Genomic DNA, 22,471 nt, shown 5'->3' with positions numbered 1-22,471 from the left:
TCTGTAGATACAACCTAAAATCATATTTGTCCTACCACTAACAACAGCACACTGCTTGGATGGTTTAATAGACTGATCAATCCCTACACAAGTATCTTTTTCTTCCATAACATCATTAAGGTTGTTTATTCCTTTCAAAATTATACTTATAATTCAAACTGAAATATTCCACCTGTAATACCTTTCATTTATTATAATTAAAAGCCATCTGCCATTTTTTTGCCCAATTCTCCAAATAATCCAAATCCTTTTGTACAGCGGAAGTATCCTCCTCATGACCAGCAACACTAAAAACTTTAATGTCATCAACAAATTTAAATAATCTATAGACCATTAATTCATCCGTGTCATTGATGTAAGACAAAAAGAGCAAAGGTCCTAACACTGAGCCTTGAGGTACCCCATGCATAACATTAATCCAGTTTGGGTGAACTCCATTTAAAACAACCATCTGCTTTCATTTATTTAGCCAGTTTTCTATCCAGTGAACTAACCTATCCCTCACACTTAGAGAACTTTTTTGATAAGCCTTTTATGTGGCACCCTGTCGAATGCTTTTGGAAAATTCAGAAATACCACATCCACACCTGTACCTTCACCTATTTAAGCAGAATGTCAAAAAATTATTAAGGCAAGATTTTTTCCCTAGTGAAACCATGTTGACTATTCAACAAAATTTTAAGTTTTAGTAAATAACTTTGCAAAGCATCTTTTATCAGACTTTACAAAACTTTTCCCACCACTAATGTAAGATTGGAAAGCCAATAATTACTGGAACAATGTTTATCACCTCTCCTGATAAAAGTAAAACTAACCAACCGCCAATTTTCTGGCACCTGTCACTATTCAAGGAATTAAAAAAAATAAAATGTGGCTCACATATTCAGGATAACCTTTTTCAAAACCCATGGATAAACATTATCTAGCTCAGGTACTTTATAATTTTTTAAACTCTCCAGTTTTTTTCTTAACAAGGTGCAGCATTGCGACTTCTGTAATAAGTGGGTTACTGACAAGTTTGCAGACTTGCAACAATAAAATCAGAGGTTCAATTTCTGACATTGGACATAGCACACATAGCCCATTGTGCAACATTCCACTAAAAAAATCAGTTTTGTCCAGGAAAAGTGTGTGATATCTTTTGTATTAGACATGATATTTGAAGAGCCTGTTGTTTTTATCTGTTGGAATTGTTCTTTCCTTTGTCTTACAGATACAATTCAATACTAAAGATATCCTTTTTTTTTTCTATGGCTATAATTTCTGGTCTTGCATGATTTTATAATTGTAGACTAAGAGAACTTTGTATTTGTAAGTCCTGTTATATAACCCTCTTAGAAGTGGCCATGTACATCACTATATAACTAAATTGCAGTTACAGACTACAGACATGGCCATGGACAAGGTAATTGGGTATTCAGACTGCTAGCATACATCATGAATATTATGCCTTTACAATGTTATGCAAGGATATTCAGTTCAGCTTTATGGCACTGCACCATGTGTACTTGCACAAAGATTTATGTGTAATTTCTAGTCATTTATAGACTAGTGCCATAAGATTTATATATATATATATATAATCTTGAAATACTTTTTTTTTGCACCTTCAAATCGTTATCTACTGTTTATCTAAAAACCTTTAACATTAATGTAAGAAAGATCTGTGAGTGACACAAATAATATTTAATCTACTTTAGAAAAATTAAAAGCCAAAAACGTAAAACCAATATACCATGTATTGTACCAAACGACAACAAATGGTTTAAGTTAAGCTACATTATTAAACCTTCTCACAAAATATATAACACACTGAACAAAGAAGTTTACAGACTGGCCTTCTACTGTACAAACAATCTAGGCAAAATGTTATGCAACAACAAAGACAAAATGAAAGTAAAGCAACAATGGTGTTTACCAATTAACAATTCAAGACTGCAGTTGTGTATATGTAGGTCAAACAAGACATTCCACACAAACGAGAATTAAAGAACATTCTAGAAACTGGAACTTAAGATAAATGGATTCAAACTTTGCATCCGAACTTACTGAAATTAAACACCAATTTGATCTGGAATAAGTGTTACATATCTGTGAAAAAAGGTAAAAACTAGATAGCCTAGAAATTTTAGAAGTCTAGAGACAAATCCAGAAAAACTTCTAGATGACCAAATCAACTTAAGCTCCTCCCCCCCTTGTCTCAAGGTGAATGTTAAGGCTGCTTCCAGTTTTTTTTTTAAACTATATGTAAACCTGTTTACAAACCATTCCAGTCTTAACCTGATGATTCCTTTACTGACAAAACAATGGTAGTCAATAAATGTTGTGAAACATACAATTGTCTTTACTTTTTCTTCAATTTTGTAATTATATATCTTTGTGCATACTAAGTATGTACTGAAAAAATTAACATTTCCAACATCAAAACACACTTCATAGAACTAAAGCATTGTCTCAGGCCAACATACCTTCACTTCTAACCCAATTTTATTTTAAATTTATATTTGGCTAAGAAGGAAATGAATGCACCTTGACTTCAATAAAGTTGGGCTTAGGTGTGTCAAGTCACTTTCCTCTCCTTAAATTTGAAATGAAAAAAGCTAACTGAAGGATAAACAACCAGGTGGATTCTATACTTCCTTTTCTCTTAATTTTATAATGACAAGTAATTATTGTCCTGTGAAATGGAAGCTAAAATTACAGTGCATTTCTGAACTTGAGGTAGAAAAGGTCATATATCAGTCTGCTAGTGAGAGAGAAAAAAAAAGATGTATCTGTATTAGTGCACAAGATAAAAAAGTTAATTGACTTGTGCACAAAATTTTCAAAAACGCTACTTAGTTTAAGAACATTATGTATTTTTCTAATATTAAAAATCCAACTAACATATATTTATATAGCTTTTCTATTTAGTTTTAAATTTAGTGTTATAACTGCTGTGTATTTTTAACAACACTAATCATTGATACACTAAGGGTGAATGATATGATTATTTTGACAAATGAATAAAGTAAATAAAAAAATTTGATTTTGTTTGGTTGTTCTAGAAAACAATAGTGCTTTTCTTAAAATATTTGTTAAAGATTATCAATAGAGATGTGGTTTATGAGATATAAACGATTTAAATGCAACTATATTTTAATGTTAATAATAACTGGCCGTGTTGCCACAAATCGGGTATGTGACTTGTGCCCATAGGTTTTGTTGCTGTAATTCTATAAACATTAATTTAGTTTTTATATATAAAATGTTTATTCTACAGCAGGCAGAACCACCTTCTGTTTATAAAGAAAAAGGTATCTTTTCAGTTATAACTACAACCTTAATATTGCTTAATGTTTAGATTTATGGAAAACTAACTGCAAAGCAATGTGGAAGCTCCTTTGCTGAAATGTAGGGATAGAGATGTTCAGTTAAACCATAAACACAGATTATCTGGTTTTATGTTCACAGATCTTTCTTCTTATTTATAAATATGACATTTAGGACTGCCTCTGATACAGTTTTGAGGTTTTTTTAATATAATTTCCAAAATTAAACTTAACCAACAAATCTTGTAGAGTAGACATAAAGTGTTTAACAAAACTTAATGAGCACTTCATGCTCTTTATTGACAGAAACAGGAAAGAAATGACACTGTCATGGATTTTGCAACAGAAAGTGAAGGACTGAAAAAGCATGTTGGTGAAGTGGAGGAAACAGAAGGGGAAACAACAGACACACCGTCAGGTCCAGAAAGCTCTGTGTCACCAAATACACCTTCTAGCCATCGTGAGGAGATGGAAGTAGAAACTTCAGAGGTCCCTTTCTCAAATAAAAATCCATTAAAGTGGACGGTAAGAAAAACTAAATATAGTGTTTAACTCTTTTTTTCACCATATTTGAGATGGTACTTACACTGATGTTTTGTATTTTTTAGATTATCTGAAGGCTTAATTTCACATTTTCTTACATTTTCAAACAACTGGAAGATAAAATAAATTGATGATATTAAATTGATATACAATTTTTCCTCTCCTTTTTATTATTTCCAATCAGAAAGCAGATTAATCTGTTTTGCAGAAAGTGCCACTAGTGTTCATTTCCCATGTCTTTTGAGTTTGAAGTTTCAAAATTAAGCAAGATAATTGATGCTTAGGAATTTTAATTCTATTTGAGTACATTTCATGCTGATTTGTAACTAAATAGCTGTCTGTGATGAAATAGGTTCAAGAAGTGTACGAGTTTATCCGTGGGCTTCCTGGTTGCTCAGACTATGCAGACGAGTTTCGATCTCAAGAGATTGATGGTCAGGCTCTGCTGCTGCTAAAAGAAGACCATTTAATGTCTGCTATGTGCATGAAGCTTGGTCCAGCCTTGAAGATCTGTGCTCGCATCAGCACTTTAAAAGAAGAAACACCAGGAGTGCTCCTTGCCATGTGAGACACTGCTGAAAGCTATCATCTGGTATTATCACTATTACAACAGGTTATGTGGTGAACACTATTGGTTATTAAATTGCTTGTTGTGTTAGTTCTTTGTATTCTTTATTGTTGTGTAACTCTAGGTATATTTTATCTATTCATTGTAATGTAGTCTGTGTTCATATGTCATCTGAAAATTTTGTATTGCAGCATGTAGACTGTTGCAAAATAAGTAAAAGGTTGATGGTCTAAAGTCATGGGAAATCGAATACCAAGATTGATGTAAAATCATGTATACCATGCATTGTACATTAAGATAAGAGATATTGTTAATTATTGCAACTTGTTTTATGTTAGTAAATTTTGTTGCTTGTATTTGAGTACTATGAGCATAATGTCTTTAATTTTAGAAACTTCATTTAATTACAAAACTGCATCACTAGTCTCTGAAACTTTTCTGCACTGTATCAAAAATATTAGCTTTTACATTCATTTACTTTTCTGTCTTTCAAGGTCATTCCTATGAAGAAATAACATTAAACAGTAATGTCATACTGATATATCAAATACATAAGATATTCCATAACAATAGACTTTTTTTATATTTGCATTAATTTTTTACTTAGTAATTATAAGAACTTCTGAGTGAAAGCAAAGAAGAGTGTGTAATATATTTCAACTGCCTAATCAGTTGGAACCAGTATTTCTTTCAAGTATTTTATTTATATTTTTCATCAAGAAGATAACTTACCTTTATATTTTGTAGACTTTTGTTACATTTAATTTTGCTGTCCCACCAGATGGCTTGTTAATCAATTCCATGAGCTCCAATTTTTTCTCTCTCTTATTTGAAGATGAAGCTTATAAACATCCTCTTATTTTGTGGTTTTATTCCTATAGACATGATTTTCATCTTATTGATGGAATGTTTACATGCTCCTTAATTGTATCTTTTCCATTTGATTCTAAATTGAAATTTGTAACAAGTAATTAAATGATCATCCTTTGGTTTGTTGCATGAAAATTATTTTGTCAGCAGCAATACTTTTAATCAGGGAGGCAGTGCCATGAAAATCAATTTTTGTTTACTTCTAAAATCGAAGTAATTTAGAGAGATACACCCTGGGTAATATTACAAAACTGTGCAATCAGAGTGATTTTCTAGGGGGTTCTATTGTAAGGATTAAAGTCTGAAAGCCCTGTGGCTTTTGTATCCATTTAATGTATTTATTCTCCAAAAGTAAATTAAAACAAGAAAGATATCTGATTGAAAGCTTAATTAGTTTTTAATAAAAGGGTAACATGGGGATAGCATTTAGGGTGTGCTGATTTTAACTTGACCTCCAATTATTTTATAGGTTGCATGTGTAATCATTTGTGGTACTTTTCATAAGCACCATGGGAATATTTTTCAAAACAAGTATCAGAAATATCACAAAAAATAGCTTATGGGGTTGGTCAAAGTATCGACCTTGTAATCGTGAAATTACACATATTATGACTGAATGTTCTATGTGTATCTTCATGAAATTTGGCAAACACTTTTATGAACAGCTAGCCAACTCCAGTTATTCTTATTTTCAACATTTAAATAGTGTTTTTTAATGGACAACTTTACCTATCAATAATAGCAGTTTATTTGGAATTACTAATTCAGATCCAAATCCAAAGACAGTAGGTGTAGTTTCTCTGACAAAGGCTGATTGCAAATAGGCAAATCATTATCTATGAAACGTTTCGTGTTGACCCTTTATGAAACACCAGAAGTTTCTTTTGCAAAGGCTGATGGCAAAGAGGTAAATCTTTATCTGCAAGACACTCTTTTAATCCTTTGTGAAAACTTGACCATATATCTGGACAACTATCTCTTTGGTCTTTGCTACTATAGTTTTAAGATAGGAACTTTGTTCATTCCCTAAAAGGACTAGTGTAAATGTGAATTACTTCAAGAGCCTATCTTCCCCACCGCCTTTATAAATACTGAAATTCTTGCTTTGATAATTCATTGTTATGTTACCATCTTAAAAGTTAGCTTAGAATAGTAAGTGTATGGCTCTTTTTTCTGTTTCTTCATTCCATTATTCTTTATAACTTGTTACTTTTAATGAACTGATGTATCTACCTATGTAGGATTCAGACAGTGGGTTCTGAGGCTTGCTCATGATTGTAGCTTTGGTACCATGTTGTCAATGTAAAATTATTGTTTGGTGCTAGTTGTTAATATTGTTGTCCTTGATGGATCATCATAAAAATGTAAAAAAAAAACAGAAAATTCCATATATAGTTTTGGTGTTACATTGGTTTTATTAGTGATACAGAGGTGTAAAAATGAAACAGGTTGTATTATTACAGCTTAAGTTACTCTTATTGTAATTGTTAAAAATGATAGTGTTGTATATTTTCTTCTGTTTGTACAAGTCATGAACATTTGGAATTCAAACAGTACCAGTGCACCTTTACTTCATGAAATCAAAATACTTAACATTTATCTACAAACAAACATTTTGAAATCTGTCATACTGTGAGACAACTTTTAAGAATTTTATATTATGATAATCTTATATCCCTGATTTATTATGTGTGTAGGTACAGTGTGTATGTTACTTTCGTAAGTACTTGTGTGGGAGGAGAGAAGATACTCAAAGATGGAATGCACAGAGTTCTGGAAGCTTTATAAAGTACGGTCTCTATGTGTTTTTATAATATATCTATCAGCTAGGAAACTGCCTGTTCTCATCTGTTGTATGTGTATTGCTTTGAGCTGTACCATAATCAAACAAGAGTACTAATTTAATTTACAAAGTAGTCAGTTGAAATGTTTTCAGAAATGTGTGATTTAAAGATGTTTTTTATGTGTGTGAATTACATATACTTGTTTTGATATATTTTCATATCATATGGACTTAATGTTTTAAGTGTTTACAAGTAAAACTGTAAGTTTCTAGTGACTTAGGAGAATTAGTCAAAGCATAATTTATTAGTGGAGAGCAGCCAGCTGGCAATAGTGAATGTTACTGTGTCTTACATGTAACATTTGTTACTTGTAATAACATTTCTTATAATTAACATGCCAATTGTCATAATTTTTTACTGTCTTTCACACTAAGACAAAATCTAGAGGATGAAAACAAAATATTGTTATGTAATGTATCTAGATTTGTTCTTGGTATTTGTAAGGTTTGTTTTCACTTGCCAAGCACAACAATTTAGCTTTCCCTCAAAAAAGTCAACTAAGTATTTTTATTTTATTTTATATTTTGTGTTTCTTGTTGTGGATCTATAAGATAAGTAATACAAAGGTATAAATACACATTGTTTTTATTTTTCACATTTGTTTCTCTTTACTCATCTGATGAAATCAGTAATAATAAGGTAAATACACATTTTCATTTTTCAAATCTATCAGTCTGCTCTTTTCATGAAATCAGTTTTTAACACATAAGTTTTGGACTTGTAACAAAGAGTGGCACCTAGAATCACCTTTAACATAGAGAATATAGATTAATTAATCTATAAATGTGAATAGAAAAAATGACCTCTTTGATCATGTATTCTAAGTATCCCAGCTTTTCTGAGCAGCATGTTCTTAAAAACAAAGTAATTTTAAGTAAGTTCGATGATAGAAATATTTATTGACTACATAAAACTGAAAGGGAAGGATATGAAATTAGCTTTAGTGAAATATACAAATTAATACTAAGTGGTGTCCCATGTGTTTCAGTGTATGATGCCACATTAAATCCATCACACATTTGTAATGTTATTATTAATTGACTGTAAGAAAATGAGGTGTTGTGTATCTGGCATTACAATCTTTATTTATTTATTTTCATGATCAACATAAGAAGTGATTGTTAATTCTTTGATGTAAGAGTTCGTTTTAAAATGTTGATTTATTATTCATCAGTTATAACTATAAAATCGCGAAAAAAAGTATAAAATTTTCTTCAGGTAGACAAATCCGCATTTGTTTACCTGAACTGAATTAAAGCTTAGGTGGCTAGGTATGTTTATATTGCTTAGAGTTGAGGACGCGAATAACGAAAAAGGCATTTTTTTAATATAAAATTCAGTTTTAGAAGCATTAATACTTTTGCTATATCATTTTTTGATAAAAATGGGTTGGCTTGTTTTCACCCAACACTGTTAGGGTGTGAGACGCCTAGCAAGTACGTGCACCTACTGGCACAATGTGCTCGTGCAGACTGACATCATGTGAACGACATGGCCTCACCTACATCGTGGGGAGGGGGCAATAAAAGATATGTTGCCCCTCCCCTTAAAAAATGTTTGGGACCAAACCACCTGCTTTGGTCGTCCATGCTCGTACTACACTGATTTTTACTTGCATGAAGTTAATTTCAAGGTTTTAAACATCTTTAACTTTTAGTAAGGACTTAAAAAACTTGCCCAGATAAAATATTAAAATACATTTATTTAGTTCTGCACCCACAGTCAAGAAGACCAAATGTTTTTCTGTATTCATTTTAAACATTGGTCATAAAATTATTAGCTATGTTAATTTCTAAGGTAAAAATCGTGTTAATTAATACGTAGGATACTGACATGTAAAATAATACTTAGCAAGGTCGCCTACGAAAGCAAAAACATAACATCGTTAATTATAATCAGAACTAGCAGAGACCCGCAAAACATTTGCGGCCAAATTAGTATCTTTATTGCAACATTACTTCTTTAAATACACGATTTCTAGAGTAATACAAAATAATTCTAATCTCAGACACCGAATGCTAAAAGTCCACTTGTCTTAGTCCTAACATTAGTTAAGCCTTTATTAACTATGGCCTATATTCGATAAAGAGATAAATTGACACTAACTTGTGTAGACTACTCGCTTCTAATTGACAGGAAGCCAAACTACTTAAATTATGTTATAAGTTGCTATGATATCAGTGCGTGACTGAAAGACGTACAGATACACTGTGTTTTATAGTATTAGATGATCGATTAGTCAGCGGTAAGGTTTCTTCATTTATGTTTCCTTGCGCCATCTATTAATAAAATGTAACAAAATAGTTATGAAATCAAAACCATATTAACATATTTGCGTGTAATGGGTTTTGTCCATTCTGCTCAAATATATGTTGGCTTTAGTAATTTACGAACACTGCCAAAAACGTAAATGCATTATCTTCAGGTAGATTTTACAAAGTGAAGAAACAATCCTCCATTGGTAAAAAGAAAGTGAAGCAAAAAAACCCTACTTTCGATTGGTTTGGAGGAGAACTATCCAAGGATGGATGAAATAGAAAAAATACAATAGACTATTTGATAGTCAGTGCGTTAATACTATTTTCTTTAATAAATGTCATTGTGATGTACATGAGCATGTTTGTAAAGTGCAGTTTATTGTTCTTTCTTGTTTGTATGTTTACAAACGCTTTTTGTTGTATGGTGTAGAATGGCAGTGTCGTTTCAAGTTCCATACCTACATTATCTTGTGTCAGTTTTTTTATGATTCGGTGGATTTCAAATTTGAAAACAAAATAAATCAGATTTATGAAACCGTGTGTGTGTTTTATCTACGAGCAAGTGTTTACGATGCTATCTAACATAATTAATTCAAAATATTCAAAGAATTTTCAAAATACACACGGCCCTCTCAAAGTTTTTAACAACTGTTTATTGTTTCAGGGCTGGTCGCGTGTCTTTGGAAGGTTAGTGCATCAGATGTCTGCTAGCCTCATTCAGAAAAGTGTTCTTCGTAATATTCTTTCTTTTTTCTTTGGATCCCCTCCCCCCAGTGGCACAGCGGTATGTCTGCGGACTTACAACGCTAGAAACCGGGTTCGATACTCGTGGTGGGCAGAGCACAGATAGCCCATTGTGTAGTTTTGTGCTTAATTACAAACAAAAAAAAATTCTTTGGAAATCGAGTGTCCCCCTGGTTCATTTACTTCAAAAACAGATGTGTACTTTGTGTCGTTTTGTCACACTTCTTTTTTACTATACTTTTGTCTAGAGGTTGACACTATCTAATCAGACACACGTAAAAAACAACAACAAAGGCTCATCAGTTTGTACAGAATTTACAAAGTAGTCATTCATATAGTTTTACCGCGTTATATCTGTGTTGTGGTTCCGAAGAATCTATGAACGTTACAGCTCCCATTATTTGAGAACTATTTTGCGTGCTGGGCAAAACATTTAAAGTTCGAACCGTGATGCTGCTGAGCGCATACAGTATGAAAGTGAAACTTAAGCCCGCTATTCGCAGATTGCGAGTCGAGTGCCCTAACCACCTGGCCATGCCGGGCCTAATCAGAAGTTATGCTGAGGTAACCTATGGCATTCATTCTGCTTTCTTAAGAGGTCTAGGGTATGCCAGGAAAACATGGCCAAAGCTATGACTCAGTTTGGACCATACAATAAGGGCGAGTTATTCTTGTAATTTGTTCCAAATCTGTATTCTCCTATTGTGTAAAAAAGGATATCAGCAGATTGAATGGATCGCATAACCGTTCACCAGTCCTTATTAATCCTGTGTCTGTGCTCTTTACACCACTCAAGGCATTTTTTATTGTTGGTAAATGCGTCAAATGGTTTAAACAATGATCTCCTACTGTCATAGCCCATTTGTTGCAACGATATTTGCAATGTAACGGCTGGAGATGGATAGAGATTGCCCTCACTGAATTTCTGTTAGTTGGTGTATTGATTGTTGACGGTTGGACTTTACCATCCTATCTAACCTCATTTCTCCTCTTTCTGTCATTACGTGTGTGCGGTCACAATTCCCCTTCGCAGTAGATATTCATTTTTTTTCATGATAAACTCAAATAACAGGTGTCTTGGAGCAGCCTATCGATGAAATTCTTGGCCACTGTGGCACCCGTTAGACGTCCACCCACTGTCATGTCGCTTTTGAACACTGCAATATTTTTGCCTTTCTCTATATTTGTTAGACTGACTACAAATGTGCTTTTCCGGTCATCTATAGTGTTGCATTGATCACCTTACACATCATGTGATCAATCTAATTTGCACCTACAGCTCGGATCAGACCAAAGTCTAAAAGAGTATATGTAGTTCCTAATAAAGTGGCTACTCCCTCTATGTAAGACTTGCATTCAAAGCTGGTTGAAATAACCTGCTCGTTGCTACTATAATCAGTAATACAGTCACGTGACAATTCTAACATTATCCAAGTTCAAAGCTTTCAAATTCAAATAAAACATTATATAATGAACCATGACAAATATTTGATATACACTGCTTCAAGCAATTGAGAGTTAATCAGAGTTTTCGATATTTTACTATGACAAGGCACAACAGGTAAGTAATTTTAATGTTAATGTTTTGATGAAAAACAAGTGTCCGCGTAATATGCACATCTCAATGGTATATGTAAGTGAAGGAGACACACTACTTTCACATTTAGCAGTTTGCACAATATCAGAGTTCATGGGGCCCACTGAAATATTTTCAAGGGGAGGCAAATCATGTATGTAGGGGATCAGATTTTACAGTGCAAGTCAACAGACTAAAAGAATATGTTATGTTTGCAAACACAATTTTAGAGTTTTGATAAAAACTACTAAAATATTTAGTTTAACTACGATGTTAAGTTTACATCATAATACGTGCAATTTTTTTGTGAAACGTGTGGGGGGGGGGGTGCGAGTGCCCCTTCCTGCGGGCGCCCATGTTAGAATGTGTAAGAAGATCCAGACCGAGAGTGAAACATAACCAGACATGGATATATATATAACAATAGGGCTCTACACAACCGGTGGGGTCTCAGCTTCTCAAGATGAACCAACAAATGGATGACATATTAAGCATACAATCAGATACAATAGTGTAAGAATAGGAACTTTAGCAACATCACGTTTTATTTATGAATTGGAAATACGCAAAATTCCCATTACGGCAAAATGTGATTTTTGTTTAGTGTGTTAATATTTGTTGTTATTTTGCTAACTGCAAGTACTTAAATGAGTATTTTTCGTTTGATATTAACTTTGTAAAACTACTGTATAGTTTTGCAAGCTTCTTGAACGAAATAAACAAAAGAATAGACCATATAAGAAAATAAAGAGAAAGGTATACACACACAAAGAATTTGGTTATATTCATACTTTACTCAAAGATTTCTTAATCTAAAATACTGGTCTCACATGAAGAAATGCTGAATTTACAGACCCATAAAATATTGACTGTTGTGTTACGTACATAAAACACAACACGAGTCGTAAAAAAAAGCGATTGAAAGAAAACGTTTTCCAGTTTGTTGCTTACGCCTTAGGCAGAAGAATATCAGTATTTAAAGCATACGATGCAATAGCGTGTGAGAATGAAAATATTTGAAGTTACGAAAAGTCTCCCTACTATCGCCTCTAGGCAAACTTAATTCTTTTCTCTTAGTAAACAAAATAACTTGATGTTATATGCACCTATTTGCTATCATTTTACAATCATTTCCAGTAATATAAAGTGCTAAATATTCTCAGAATTTACAACTTGGTTCCTGTGGTTTAAAGCTTATTTTACACGATTTGAATATTTCCCTTTAAACGTAATGTTCTAGTAAAGGTTTTCCATTAAACACTGTGTTGAAAAATTCGCTTGTTTTTTTTAAGATGCATCTGTTATGTCTGAACTGATAGTGGAAAATTTAAAGAGCAAAACTGGTGAACACATACGTTTTCACCTATTCTCCCGTCATCATCTCCATGAATTCTGAAACAAAAGAGGACAATAATAAAAATAGCATAAAAGAAAACGGAAGTCTTGAGGAAACAAAAATATAAAAAAGAAGAATTCTGACACTTTCAATTTTGATCTAATGACGTGTAAAATTAAATCTTGAAATTTTGATTTTGTATACATTTTAACTGTTACATATTGACAAATGCTTCAAACGAGGCATTGAAAACCTCTTTTGGGCAGAAGATTACAGCGTTATTTTGTTATTCACAGGGTAAGTTTTTGTTGGCAGTTGGCAAGAGAAAACAACCTGCCAAAGTTTTTGCGTCGTAACACTGCACAAAACAAGTAAAGAATACTGTGAATGTATAACGTTATAACTACAAGGTAAGACCACAGTTATAAAATAATGTCAATCAATCTTTTCAGTTTACTGTTATGCAAATCGAGTATTTGGTGGTCAATTATCTGATTTGAAATGTGAATAATTGGTCATTACGCTCATAAATGGGCACTTGGTAGAAATGTTTTTACAGTTGAAGCGTTTCACTCCAGTAAAAGAGTGAAGTCACCACGACAGTAGATGAAGCCTGACTTTCGTTGAGGTATCTTTACAAATGAAGCGTTTCACTCCAATAAAGAGTGTAGTCACCACAACAGTAGATGAAGCCTGACAGAGGTGTTGCTTATTTAAAATCAGAATGTTAGTAAGGTACGTAGCTTCACACAACTCTTCTAAAAGAGTTGTTTCCAAGACATATTTCATTTCTGAAATCTCTTAATGTCATGCAATGGATCTCCCACTAACATCACATGAGTGCTTGATGAAATTAAAGTCCGGTGAGCGTGCATGTCACTCCATTCTGTTGGTCAATATTCTTTTCAAAGTATGTATCAACCCATTTAGCACAGTTTAGGCGGGTGATATTATTCTTTAGACTAAATTAAGGGCCAATTGCATCAGTATATGGTGGCACAAAGTTATAGGATGTGGTCCCTATTGTATCAAAGTACAGAAGTTAATTCATTAGTAAATACTTATTCTTACCCTCCAGTCACACTTATACCACCTTCATGTGCGTAAAAAGAGGGTTTAAACTGATTCCAGAGTTTTCAACTCAGAATAATTCTGTCATCTGGCTGCAGGAACAAACTCAGCCTTAAAAAGAATATTGCTTCACATATCTGTACACTGATACGGCAACCATATTTCTAACTGTCCGAATTCTGATACGGTGTCCGTGTTTCTAACTGACTGTGTACTGATACGGCGACCATATTCCTGTATGTACACTAATACGGGGTCCATATTTTTAACTATCTATATAATGATATAGCGTCCATGCTTATAACTGTATGTACATTGATACGGCGTTCATGTTTATAACCGTCTGTCTATACAAGGATATGGTGTTCGTGTTTCTAACTGTCTGTATACTGATATGGCGTTTATGTTTCTAGCCTTCTGTACACTGTTATGGCGACAATGTTTTTAGCTATCTATACATTGATGTGGCGTCCATTTTCCTAACTCTCTGTACACTGATACGGCGTCCATGTTTATAATTGTCTGTACACTAATACGGCGTTCATGTTTATAACTGTACGTACACTGATATGGCGGCTATGGTTATAACTGTCTATACAATGACATGGCGTCCATGTCTAACTTTTGCGGGTTACACTGATATGGCGACTATGGTTATAACTGCCTATGCAATTATATGGCTTCCATGTCTAATTTTTGCGGGTTATGAGCATCTGGACTCGGAGTATATACTTTATATGATTGCGGTGAGCCAAAATCGTCAGCTGTTGACTAAGTGTAATGATATTCAGTTAGGTATCAGCGCTGTACCACTGATTTGGAAACAGTTAATATAGTTATTTAATTATTTGACAAAAGTTTCAAAGTTTTCATTTGTTACCCATCTCAGGCATGATAAGTAGATTATAGTTTGAGAATCAGTGGTGTTGTTAGTTGGTTGTTTAGCTTTGGTTTCATTTTTTCAATTAAGAGGGCAGGTTTTTTTCCTTAACGTCCATTCATCTTTTGCAGAGTCTATTATTATAAAGTGTTCGATGTTTGGCTTTTCTGTGCAGTCTTTGTTTAGATGGTTGTAAATTCCAAATTTGATGGAAGGGCTGTTTTATATATACTCCTTGATTGTGGTAGCTAGGGTTTGTGTCGTTGACCCAATGTTGCCATGCCTACAGCATGGATAAGTGTATTTATACATCACAAGCGACATTTTGGAAGGAGGTATTTTATCTTTGAAAAAGGTAAAATTGTATATTCGTTTGTTCAGTTTGAAAATATGTTTGTTTGTAATTAAGCACAAAGTTACACAATGGGCTATCTGTGCTCTGCCCACCATGGGTATCGAAACCCGGATTCTAGCGTTGAAGTCCGCAGACATACAGCTGTGCCACTGGGGAACATTTGAAAATATGTCTTAAGCTGATTTGGTTATAAGTGTTTGTAAAATGTTCTTGACATATCCTTGTAGTTTGATGCTATGAGAACTAATAAAGGGTAACACAAAGATGATAGAACACTTGGGAACGTTGAAGTCTGGAATCTTGGGAGTGCAAATTTTATTAAGATATTCAAAAAATACTTTAGTTGAATGATAGAGGGTAAGCCTTTTTGATCAAGTATTTTATTATATTGATTACTTCATCATGAAAATTACAGTAAGAGTCAGTAAGTTTATAAGCTCTATGAATTAGAACACTTATTAAATTCATTTTGTAATAGTCAAGTATAAATGTATTGAAATGACGACACAGACCAGAAAATTTTGGTTTGTGGTAGTATCTAGTTTCGAACATTTTGTTCAGGTTGAAGACCTCTTGTTCTAAAACTTGTAATTTCGTTTCTTTTTTTTTTTCAACTGTAAACTTGATATCCCTGTGTTTAGAATTTAAATAGTCTTAGAATTGTTTGGCGTGGATCTGTTCTCTGGGTACAATAAGCGTTATAAACATATCTCTTATAGGCTAAAGGCCTAAATTCAGACGGATATGGCTGCAACCAGTTAGTTGCGTGATGAGACAAAGATTAAAATTACATAAGCTGGGAGTAAGTGTCTGAGGTTTGAAAGCAGTTTCACGTCCTGATAACAACACTTTGATGCACTTATAATCATTTGCATCAACTGGCTTTGTTTGGCCGCCTTGGATTTGTTCAATGGCTGTTCAACTGCATGAAACATCCAGGTGTCTTTTTTTAAGGTTAGATATAGTCTGTGAACAATTTAAAGCAGATTAAACCTCGTGATACACTTTAAAGTGGCAACTCAGACAAAACTTCGTGAGACCACTGTATATATATATGCTGAATAATCAGTCATTTGCACTTCAGATCACAGAAATGACCACTGGATACAAGATTTGCATAACAGTGAACTAACTGATATTACTTGCCACAGGATGATTCTCTTGCCATACCTATTCACAGTACTAACTATCTGTATTTAATCAGTATTTTCTTTAAAAGATATTGGCGTTTAACGGTAACGTTTAAACAATATTGATCTGGAAGCAGCAAATACAACATAAAAAAATCAAACAAGAAGCGTGTATGCGTGTTCTAATACACAAAATATCTGCATCGGTTCAGATATTGTGTAGTTTAGTAGATATTCTTCCGCAGGTCCCCGAAAGTGTTCTGTTTCAAGAGTAAATAAAACCATATTAAGAGTAACAAATATTTTTATTTCTTGCTTTTGAAGTTCAAATGTCATGCTGTATTGTAGCCTACAGAGAGCATAATTCTTCTCGTAATTCATATTATGCGCACGTTTTACTGACGTCACGACAATGCAAATTACAACGTTAATCATCCCTTATGTGACGTAATTTTAGTGTTTACTGAATGACTGACAGACAACACACTACAGTATACTGGTGCGAGTGGTTAAAACAGGTGACACCTGAAGGTAGCCTTCGGCTCCCTTTCGGGAAAATAAATTAGTATATGCAAAAATTCAAACTAGTAGACTGCTACAGCTTTCTGGAATATACAAATCTGTACTGGTGATTTTTTTTTCAATTCTTGTTAAAATTAACTAGTATTATGATATTCCAACACTAGGTAGTTAATTTCAAAATACTTACCATCAAAGTCAACAGTACCGCTACCGTCAGTATCGATTTCTGCGATCATCTCGTCCAGTTCATCTTCCGTGAGTTTATCATCCAGGGCTCTGAGAATGTCTCTAAGATCGGACACATTGATGTACCCCTGACCCTCTTTATCATACATTCTGAAGGCCTCACGCAGCTCTTCTTGCATGGCCTCAGCATCTTCCTCTACTAGAAACCTGGCGGCCAAAGCCACGAACTCCTCAAACTCCAATTCTCCGCTACCTAAATTAGTATTCTACTGTTTATTTATATTTATCAAGTCTATTAGTCTAAAAAATCGATTGTTCTATGATGGTATTTATTTAATGATTCAAGTTTGAATGAATTTATAAAACTAAACCAAACATGGGATCAATTGCAGACCCAAGTTGAAAATCCAAAATGACCAATTTTAGATCCATATTGAAGATACAAAATTACATGGTGCATACAATTTTTAATTGGAAAGTCTGATTTAGTTTTTAGAAATGTATTATTAATTATAAACAATATTATCGTTATTCAGATAATAACAACAAAGTGATCTTATTTTTCAACAATCAAACTCTGTTGATCACAACAATCTAGAATTCGAAAGTGTTCTTTTGAAAATCTATTTTAAAACAATTTTCAAGAAATGGTCACAGAATTATAAAAAAATTGAATTTATTAAACACCAAATTCGGAAAGTACCATCTTGATCTATCTCAGAAATCAGGTCTTTCAGGTCCTTTTCTTCAAATGTCTGGCCTAAAGTCCTAAGGATGGTGGATACCATGTTGGTATGAATAACTCCTTTTTTGTCTCGATCAAACATGTCGAAGGCCTTTCGCAACACTGCAAATAATAATACATTTTTAACTGAAGTTTCTACTCTAATAGCGGTGCACATAAATTGTGCAACAAAACCACAAGGAAATCGAAAACAAATATCGGTAAGTGCACAAGCATTTTAGTCCCAGAAGTTAACTTGTTCATCATCACACGTGTGTGTTCGCCAAGAAAAATATAAAATGAACCTACAACCAACATGCAATTGAATGAACGTTACATGATTTTTAACGAATAGACCTAGATATGAGTTTTATTGGTGTGACTGTACTTGAATCGTATTGTTATTGTCGTTTTTTAAACTTACTATGTGCATTTACATCCACTACATTTAAAGTGGTAAAACGGACTTCCTTGTGAAGACATATGAAAATACCAACTGCTTTTCTCTCAGCTCTATGAATTACTTATCGACATTAGTCACAGTTACACAATTTCCATCTAGAAACATAAAATTCAGTTTTTACGTGTTCGTAATTCTGCCAGTTCTAGAGTAGGTTTACTTTTCTTACAGTTACATACTCTCTCCGATAAAATGAATGCACAAAACAGAGGACGAATTGGGTCTCCGATAAATTAAGTGCACAAAACAGAGGACGAATTGGGTCTCCGAGAAATTAAATGCACAAAACAGAGGACGAATTGGGTGTCCGATAAATTAAGTGCACAAAACAGAGGACGAATTGGGTCTCCGATAAATTAAATGCACAAAACAAAGGACGAATTGGGTGTCCGATAAATTAAGTGCACAAAACAAAGGACGAATTGGGTGTCCGATAAATTAAATGCACAAAACAAAGGACGAATTGGGTGTCGATAAATTAAGTGCACAAAACAAAGGACGAATTGGGTGTCCGATAAATTAAATGCACAAAACAAAGGACGAATTGGGTGTCCGATAAATTAAATGCACAAAACAGAGGACGAATTCGGTCTCCGATAAATTAAATGCACAAAACAAAGGACGAATTGGGTGTCCGATAAATTAAATGCACAAAACAAAGGACGAATTGGGTGTCCGATAAATTAAGTGCACAAAACAGAGGACGAATTGAGTTTTGTTTGCTTTTGAATATTTGCGCAAAGCTACTCAAGGGCAATCTGCGATAATCGTCCACACATCTGAATTGACACACTAAAGGGAAGGAAGGTAGTCAACAGTATCTATAGCCAACTCTTGGGTTAATATTGTCTGACCGAATAGTGAGGAGTGTTTCGATGAATTAGACAACTGAAGGGAAGTCACGCGCTTTCACTGCAGTGAAACAAATAAAATGTCTACCACGTCTGTTATATCTTAGTCTGTAAAATGGTTTCCTTGGTGTGATCTAAAGAGCATACATTTCATTGCAATGAATACCTTATGTTTTAACTCATTATATCAAAAGGTGGTTCCTGCGAATCGCTATCTTGCAAATTTTCATTGCCTTCAGTTGAGGATTAATTACTTCCGAAAATGTTGAAACAGATGAAATTAAATTTTATCTATAATTAAATAATGTTCAGTCACCTGTGATTACTTTATTGCGTGCTTTATTTATCCAAGGTGTTTATTTTAGACTGGGTCAAAAACAAAACACGTTACAGCCGTGTAATGTGTACATTAACTCACCATTTCTTTACTTTAAATTGTCTTCAGTAATAATGTATCGAACGAAAATGAAGCAACACATCTTGGATACCTTTACACTATACACTATTAAATATATGCTTCTCGACAAATACAATATTCAGAGATTATCTTCTGCATGGGACTTAGCATATTCTTGTAAGAATTTTGACACACTTTATTAAGAATATGCCAGATGCCACCACTTACTCATATACACTAGCCTTAGCCTTTGCCAAATTTGGCTTACCATGGGTTTAAATCACTCTAGTGTGGGACTTTATTTATCTTACCAATCCGAAATAGCTACGTTGGTGACGGGTAACGAAAAAAACAAAACAGATTCTCGTGTTTAGCCCCAGCACTCAGTTTACGGCCAGGCAGCTCATTAATAAACTAAACTAACAACTAACACTGCCATTCTTTATTGATACTTAACATTATTGATTATGATTAACACAAAATAAAAAGTCATTTGGTTTTATATTCTTTGTTTAACGAAATAAAGATGTAAGAAGTGCAACTGTTCTTTAAGCGCTGAGTATGTTTGTCTAATAGAAATTATATATTTTTTGTCTATAATGCAATATTACATATATATAATTAGGGTTTTCAGCAGTGCAGTAAAGAGATTGAAGGAATTCCGAAGATATGAAGATTTTATTTTATTATGATGTATTTTAATTCGTTGTTTATTCAGAAGAGCGACTTTGATAATTATTCTTCATACATAGGGTTAGAGAATTAGATATCATACTTATTAGAATATTTCTGGTCAAAAAGAAAAACCGATAACAACAATAAAAACTAGGTTAGAGTTGTCAACATACAAGAAATTATTTACTCCAAAATATTAACATTCACATTAACTGGAACAAATCCACCAAAGCGACTCAAACTCACTCTTGTTATAGGTCTCAGTAAGCTGTTTCAGTGACAAACAATGAAATATTTGAATATAAACAAATTGTTGTTTGATAATGTTTCAGTTATCCCAAAATCTGTAATTCAGATCTATATCTACACAAATTATCATTGCTTTCTGTAAAGTTATTATTTGTACATCTCGAGGTTATATTAATTAATTAATCTGTTTTTTTTTCGTTCTTTTGGTGCAAAGCACATGAACTATTTACGCTCTGTCCATCGCGGGGAATCGAATCACTGATCTTTGTGTTGTAAGTCCAATTTGAAAATACAGTGGGAAAATCAAACGGAGACAGGAAACAATTAAACTACGGAGGCTAACGAAAATAATATCATTTTAGTCTCTGTGGGGAATCACATAGAATACCTTCTGCATCACAAGTAATTGAAAACAAAACATTGCCTGACTCTGTGGGGAATCACTTAGAATACCTTCTGCATCACAAGTAATTGAAAACAAAACATTACTTGACTCTGTGGGGAATCACTTAGAATACATTCTGCATCACAAGTAATTGAAAACAAAACATTACTTGACTCTGTGGGGAATCACTTCGAATGCCTTCTACATCACAAGTAACTGAAAACAAAACATTACCTGACTCTGTGGGGAATCACTTAGAATACCTTCTACATCACAAATAATTGAAAATAAAACATTACCTGATTGGTTTCAAATCTCAAAGGACTTACATTTTTCAAAATAACTGTTACTTCCATTCTTAATTTAACTCGAGGCGAAAGAAAACGTAAAACCCGCCTTTTCAGACTATGTGTAACAAACTGTAACTGTTCATTAAAATTTTTTTGGGGACGAGAGGGGTATGAAAACATTTCATAACCACATAAGGCAAGACAGAAAAATCTTCTAACTAGAATGATGAAGGTTAGCGGAACGTGCCATACGAAAACGATTTTGATGTTCTTAAGTGCTAGTGCTGTTAGAGGATTTAAAAATAGAACTATATTTCTACTGAACAAATTCTCACTTACTATACAAAAGAACCGCCCTCTTCCGGTAGGAAATGTGATAGAAATGTACTTTTTGTTTGTTTCTTAAATAAATCTACTATTCAGATTTTTTTTTTATCTTCGAATAACTTATTAATGACAGAATTAGAATAATTATTTGTAATTTATTTTAGAATAAATATTTATAGGCTTTTTTTAGAAACTAAATTTTATACATATTGATTTATTTCGTAATAACAGTTTGTAAAGAAGTAATCTGGGATAATGGACGAGTTTGATCTGTGAATCATGATGGGGCCTTTGAATTCAGAAGGGAGCGCGGACATAAGATTGCCAGTTATAATAGAGGGTGGAGATGTTTAACAGAACCACCATAAATAATGTAACACTAATATGGATTTATCAATTTAATGTTATTAGATTGTTACTACCAAGTGAAAATACGATCGCTATTATAGATAGAGTTGCTGGAGACATTATTGAAATACGTTTAGGATTCCCCTAAAAAGCAGTATTAAGAACACATTGATTACTCAATAGTCCGCATGTTTTTTTGTGCAAGAGAAACTGGCTACCCAAAGTGTGTGGAAAAATTGACATAGGTTAAAAAATTTCTTGATTGTGATCATCATCCGTTTCTACGCAACGCAGACTGGCCGTCTTAATCTTGATGTTCTGAATTTTCATTATATTTGTATGATCTTTGGAGTATACTCGGTTCGCTAAGCTGAAACCTCATTCAATTTAAACGTAAGGAAAATTGCATTAAGTTTGTTCCCATTATATGTGATTATTTCTACTATTAAAACAATTAAAGCTTGTTGGTTTTATGATATGTTTGGTTTCCTTTTAATAGTACGGTACGTGACCGTATTAATCAAGATATTTCTAACCAGTTCTAAATACTTGCAAGCAGTGGTGGGATTCA

The 22,471-nt window shown here is 33.3% G+C and overlaps 2 protein-coding genes across 5 annotated transcripts in view; one reads left to right on the top strand and one right to left on the bottom strand.

The window, feature by feature from the left end:
• LOC106457110 (polyhomeotic-like protein 2) overlaps positions 1–8,097 on the top strand; it is an 80,610-nt gene extending 72,513 nt beyond the window's left edge. For 3 of the 4 annotated variants that reach the window (XM_022382925.1, XM_022382924.1, XM_022382923.1), the window contains 2 exons: positions 3,618–3,836; positions 4,207–5,845. In XM_022382925.1, coding sequence (XP_022238633.1) covers positions 3,618–3,836; positions 4,207–4,422 — 435 coding nt within the window. In that variant the 3' untranslated portion in view covers positions 4,423–5,845. Of the gene's footprint in view, positions 1–3,617; positions 3,837–4,206; positions 5,846–6,989 lie in introns of those variants that run through there. The other variant, XM_013916493.2, reaches the window with a different exon arrangement.
• Positions 8,098–12,488: 4,391 nt separating this feature from the next.
• LOC106457114 (troponin C-like) overlaps positions 12,489–22,471 on the bottom strand; it is a 14,277-nt gene continuing 4,294 nt past the window's right edge. The window contains exons 3-5 of the mRNA XM_022382922.1: positions 17,898–18,041; positions 17,196–17,447; positions 12,489–13,106 (exon numbers count right to left, since the gene is read on the bottom strand). Coding sequence (XP_022238630.1) covers positions 13,078–13,106; positions 17,196–17,447; positions 17,898–18,041 — 425 coding nt within the window. The 3' untranslated portion in view covers positions 12,489–13,077. The remainder of the gene's footprint in view (positions 13,107–17,195; positions 17,448–17,897; positions 18,042–22,471) is intronic.

The sequence above is a fragment of the Limulus polyphemus genome, unplaced genomic scaffold (assembly GCF_000517525.1).
Source record: "Limulus polyphemus unplaced genomic scaffold, Limulus_polyphemus-2.1.2 Scaffold293, whole genome shotgun sequence".
Taxonomy (NCBI): Eukaryota; Metazoa; Arthropoda; class Merostomata; order Xiphosura; family Limulidae; genus Limulus; species Limulus polyphemus.
This window is presented reverse-complemented; position numbering and strand designations above follow the sequence as displayed.